Source organism: Buceros rhinoceros, unplaced genomic scaffold (genome assembly GCF_000710305.1).
Source record: "Buceros rhinoceros silvestris isolate BGI_N320 unplaced genomic scaffold, ASM71030v1 scaffold17514, whole genome shotgun sequence".
In the NCBI taxonomy this organism is placed as follows: Eukaryota; Metazoa; Chordata; class Aves; order Bucerotiformes; family Bucerotidae; genus Buceros; species Buceros rhinoceros.
In genome coordinates, this window is record NW_010409012.1 from 23,217 (window position 1) to 29,164 (window position 5,948).

The 5,948-nt window shown below is 40.5% G+C and overlaps 1 protein-coding gene across 1 annotated transcript in view; it reads left to right on the forward strand.

Moving 5' to 3' along the window:
* Nucleotides 1-5,948, forward strand: part of VAT1L (vesicle amine transport 1-like) — a 53,224-nt gene that overhangs the window by 18,777 nt on the left and 28,499 nt on the right. The window contains exons 5-7 of the mRNA XM_010135093.1: nucleotides 1,320-1,423; nucleotides 2,568-2,623; nucleotides 4,311-4,505. Coding sequence (XP_010133395.1) covers nucleotides 1,320-1,423; nucleotides 2,568-2,623; nucleotides 4,311-4,505 — 355 coding nt within the window. The remainder of the gene's footprint in view (nucleotides 1-1,319; nucleotides 1,424-2,567; nucleotides 2,624-4,310; nucleotides 4,506-5,948) is intronic.

The window sequence follows — 5,948 nt, forward strand, 5'->3', positions numbered from 1 at the left end:
GGAAAGAGGTTTCATTAGGGAGCAAAGTTAGAAAATACCCAAACAAGTGAACAAACAAATAAAAAAAGCCCCAGGGATATGAAGGTGGAAATGTGCCTAGAGGAGGAGGAATCAGTTCAACGGCAGAAGCCACCAAAAGCTGTTGATTGCAAAGTTGTTGTTCATTTACAGTGAATACCCATCCAGTGGCCTGAAGGTAGTCAATTCGTTAGCACACACACGGCAGCAGCACCAGAGAGAAGCTGTCCGATTTTGTTGCTCTTTGTAACTGGTGGATGTCTCAGTATCACCCTTGTTTTGTGAGGAAACGGATGTGTTACAAGCCTTAAAGCTTTACCTCTTTCCTGGCTTCTAATTGCAGTTACAGCGCTGCAGAAGGGATGGGCTTCAGGAGCTCATGGATGTTCCTGGGGGTTAGATGCTGTCAACATGCAAGGCTGTAATTTTTCTGTAGTGTCTGCAGCAGTAATTTGCGTAACTGTTTCAATCAAGAACTTACTACTGCTTGGGCTGTTTACTCGGTTAGGAGGAGGATATTAGATTTAGATCAAACTAGTGATAGGATTTTGCAGTCTGGTGCTTTGCCAGAGAAAAAGAACTAAATCAGGATATCTGGGTGTATTTTTTTTTTCTTCAGCATCATATTGATATGCATTCACAAAGCTATTTATTGAAAAATTATAAATCATACAGACTATTTATTGAAACAGTATAAATACTTTCTGCCTTCCATAATATGGCGTGATTTTAGTCTTAAAGCTGGGTTTCTAGCTCTTAGTGATGTATTCTGCTTGATTTAATTCTTTGCTGATGTCTAGGTATACAAAGTCTGAAGCAGAAGGCATTTAAATAACTTTACAAGGTTGTCATTTTATCTGAGACAAGCTAGATCTGTTTCCTTATTGTGAAAAGAATACATGATGTGAATAACAAAAATGTAATTTTTCTCTATGACATTTGTTGACAAAAAAAGACGCTCTCTGACATTTGCATTCACTAAGAATGAACTTTATATTATCAAATAACGGGTGATAATTTTACTGAAAGCCATCAAAAAGGGGGAACAAGATGGTTTCCCACTCTTGTAAGCCTGAAAGGTGTAGGTTGACTGGCCCATCAAACTCTTGTTCCAGCGCTGGATGAGTTTTAATTGTCTTTTGATGGGGAGAAAGTTTTCACGTAGTCAAAGCCTCAGCCTTAGAATCCTTTCGAAAATACCCGGAAAGTGTTAGTATTAAGTTAACAACCAGCCTGTATCATGCTGGCTGGCCAGTCCTGTAGGTTATATTGCAAAGTGAGATTTCTTTCTTGCTTTCTAGAATCTCGACAGATGGAGTAGACATTGTTTTGGACTGTCTTTGTGGAGAAAATACTGGGAAAGGCCTCAGTCTTCTCAAACCACTTGGGACTTACATTTTATATGGTGAGTGGAAAAAGTCAGGTACATATTTCAAAACTGAACTTTTGCGAAGCGTGGAGTCTCTTCAAATTGCCCACGCTACTCCTTCCAGAACTGGAGGCTGCCGTGTTATACTTTCTCAATTTGACCATTTCCAGTACAGGGTTCTAGTGAACCTGAGTGTATGTTTCAGATTGTTACTCATTATTGGGTGATATGGGAGAAGTGTAGGAGAAAGCTTGGATCTCTCATTCTACATTCCATAGGAATCATGGTGTGACCAAGGAAACTGTAATACAGTTCTTGTTGGAGGGAAGCCTGGAGGAGGATTTCAGGAAGATGCTGTCATTTTTATTTGACGTGACTTTGAGGAATTCAAGCCCAGCCTTCTGCTCGCAAATTTCCATTTGTGTCCATGGGCTGCTCCACTTTACCCAAGTAAACCTGTCCTTTCCTGCAGACCTGCCAGGTTGTCATGTTGGGTGTTGATGAAGCAGGCCAAGCTTCTGTAGGAGGACAGCTGAAGGGATTGCTAACTTTTGCAGTGAAGAAGGTATCTGTATCGCAGCGGAAGGTGTGGTGGCATGGTGGATAAGCATACCTGCTCAACTTCTAGCTTTCAGCTAGCCAGTGGGGGTGGCAGTAACGAGCACGTTGTCACTCAGATATCTGCTTGGACTGTGCAAGCAAACCTGGGAGCCTGTTTGTAATGAATTCCCTGCCAAAGAGTTGTCACTACGTTTGTTAACAGGTTGTGGTGTATGTCACGTGTGCAGCGGTCAGGTAAATGTGTCTTTACAGATACAGAGAAAGGACACCAGTGTGGTGATTGCTGTGAAGTCATAGTGTGTCAGAGACAAGTGGCATTTCACTGCGGAGGAGGAGAAGAGCTTTGGTGTTAAGATGCCCAGTAGCACTTGACCTGCTCCTGGTTTTGGCAGATTGGATAGGTTGTTTCTGTCATCTCAGAACACCTATAACCTTGTAGGGCTCAGTCAGCTTGGCTCTGTTATATTTTTACAAATTATAAGGATCTCTACTAATCTCTTTTAAACCTGGGGAAATTTTTTTGTCTTAAATATGAATCATGGAAATGATTTTACATATAATAAATGGTCTGCCTGTCAGCATGGAATAAGTTGTGTGTGAATGTACTCATCTTTTACAGGTTCATCTAACATGGTTACCGGGGAGACAAAAAGCTTCTTCAGTTTTGCAAAATCAGTAAGTGTCTCAGTGCTGCAATTCTGCCTTTCTGTCTAACCAGACTTTTCTGTAGCATTTTCATCTTTAATATTCTCATTTATCTCTACTAAGTCGTAAACTTCCGATGTTGCTAAAGAAGGTGTTTTTCTGGCTGATATGTCTGATATGAGAGCCTAAGGAATTGGATCTGTGTGCAAGGCATGGTTATATTGTTAGCAATCAGGAATGTTTCTCTTATACTGCTAAGTTTAAAGTTAGGCTGCATTATTTATTTACTTACGGCAGAATGTCATATCTATGGCTATGGATAACTGAACCCTGTATGGTCCTCATATCTGAAAACACTATCAGGACAGTGCAGTGAATTAAAGGAGATTCTAAAAGAGATGTGTCTCAAGATGGGTCCTGTGTCCAGTCATCTTCAGCTTTTCAAAAGTTAGTTCCATACAGAAGTGCATTTTGCAGTTCTCCACATCTACTTCAAGTGACATCAGAGATTATAATGTTGCATTTGTTTCCTAACTGATGATGCCAACAAGTCCGAGGTTTAAATGTTCAATTTTTTCTTCAACAAGAATCTGCTCAGAAATCCTAGAGCTCACAAAAGAAACAAATATTTCTCGCTAGCAGATTATTTGATGTAAGTTAACCAGGAGTGAAAGTAATTTCTTCAGACAAGAAAAATAGAGGAATAAATCCTGACTGAAGATCTATCATACGATCTTTCTGCCAAGAGCTCATTTTGAGCTTCCAGCAACAGCCCTTTCCCAGGAGAAATTAGCTTCAAAAGTCTCTGTATAGTTGAAAACAAGATAAATCAACGACTGTAGCAAGAAGCTATTCTTTGCTTCCTACGTTTTTGTAATGGTTGTAGTGGCGCAATCTTTGTTATTGTCATGAGCTTGTGAAAGAAAACAAGATAATCTTTACTGTGCAGCCTTTTTACTGTTAATATAAACATATCCAGAAAGGTATAATCAATTCCAGCTGAAATATTTTAAGGTAGTACTGGTGCTACTGGTACTATTGACTGAATAAATGGAATTGATATGCAAAATTTGTGTTATTTTATTAAAAGTATAACTATTTTTAATGTATTTATGCTGCAAAATTAACTCATCAAAACTGTATCAAAATTTTAATTAAAATTTGACCCGTTCTAATAAAGTTTGCTAGGAAGTAGGATCTCGGTCTCAGGGATGCTCTTGGGCTGAATGAGGTAAAATAATTTCAGTAGATATTATGAGGCTTGCTCAAATATCACAGTCAATATGGGTAAAAAATAAATGGAAGCTGATAAGCAGCATATGGTTTCCTTGTTTTTGAGAGAAGAGTCAAGAGGTGTTTGCGAACGTTTGGGAGCTTGCATAGTTCTCTTGAGATAACACAGAAGGGCAGCTGCACTCAGTCGGGGGGTGCAGATCCCTTACTTCTAGGCCCATGTCCCTAAAGCAGGTCTGTTCACCACTGCTCCAACACCCCAATCCTGTGCCACACGAGTCCGTGTTCTATTCCTGCACGTCAGTCAGCTGCGTGCTTTTTTGCCTCTTCCTTCAGTAAAATCCTCACTGCTTCTCTAGACCGTTGCTTCAGATCTGACAGATGAGTCGTGTATCACATCTGCCCAGACAGTTTTCTTGTGAAGCTTCCTGTATGTTTTTTGAAAAGTATTTCTCTAACCCTGCTGTTGTTTATTGCTTTCCAGTGGTGGCAGGTTGAGAAAGTAAATCCTATCAAGCTGTATGAGGAGAACAAAGTCATTGCTGGATTTTCCCTGTTGAATCTGCTTTTCAAACAGAATCGAAGTGGCCTGATCAAGGTTGTGATGGACAAACTCCTAAATCTGTATAATAGTAAGAAGATCAAGCCTGTGGTTGATTCATTATGGGCTTTGGAAGAGGTAGGAGCCAAATCTCTATTTTAAAATTTCTGAAATATATGCACTTTTAGATGTAAAAATAGATTTAAATGTGTTTTCTAGCTATTAATGTATTCTGCTTCTTAATTTGTGCACAAGTTGTGTCCAAAACCTCTGCTATTCAGAAGCTCCATGATCCAGAGTTGTCCATACATTCCTCTAATAATTATTTCTGGAGTTTCAAATGTTCTGTGCAAAATTCTTGAAAATACCAATAATAAATGTATTTTTCCAATCTTAAAAAATTGTTTCTGTTTCCTGAGTGCATGAAACATGACTAACAAGTGTGACATGAAATGCAGACATAGTAATTGAAAATGACTTAAAACATCTAAACCATGTGCTTTAGTTTTAGTGTTATTTGTGCTAGCAGACCTTGGAAGCTTGGAGGCTTTCAGAACGTTACTGAAAATGTATCACAGGCAGTCAAATCAGAAATCACTTTTAGTGGAAGCTACATTTGTAGTGTGTAGGGTTTCTGTTTGTGTGGTGTGTTTTTTTTTGTTTTTTTTTTTTTTCTAATATTTCAGTTCTCCTTAAAGGCATGTAAAGAAACTAATCTGATCATAGCCTGGGCAATTAGAAGCCCCGTGACCAAAGCAGTTTCTGAGACCTCTGTACTTAAGGTGCTGGTAAAAGAGGGTAAGTGGTGCTGGAAGTGTGAACAGACATTAACATACAAAGAAACAGCATGATTATAGCAGGACCACCAGAGCAGTATTTGTGTTTTAGGTGTTTGTGCAGTACACCGAGCCTGACACATCACTTTGGATGCACGATCTGCAAGAGCTTTGCTGAGTGTAGATTGTGGTTGTCCTTTGTATGGCTGCTGTTCAGAAGGTGCTGCAACAAAGTTCTGTCTGAGCACAGTAGCCGGTATTACCACGTGTCCGTGAGGCAACAGCAACGACCAGACTGAATACATTATTAATACTGTATGGTGTTAAGATTTGGAATGCCCTGTGGGCAGGGAGTTCAGCCCAATGTGGTATTCGTTATTCAGCTGGCACTGTAGCACCACCCTTGTCGTGGACACAAGAGATCTTGAGTTGCATGGTAGGACTCGACTGTGACAGTTTGTGGAGCAGGGTGTAGTGCGTGTTCCTAGGGCCCTGTACATGCCTGGGCCAGGTTGTATGACAAGGTGTGTGCTGCCTTAGGTTGTGCTAGTGTGGGAACTGTGTGTCTCTTCATGCTATCACTACATCTGCCCTAGCGTACCCCAATGTGCCACTCTGGTACAGCAGATGCAAACGGTCCAGCATGATATGGCTCTGTTTGCTCCTCTCCAGCAGAAGAGAAGAATGACAACTTCCCCAGGAGTCTCTTCCTGTTTCCTAAAGTGCCTCCCTGAGGCCACACTGTCACTGGCAGCTGCTCAGCGGGGTTTTACCAGCCACTGTCATGGCAGCGGCCAGTTCTCCA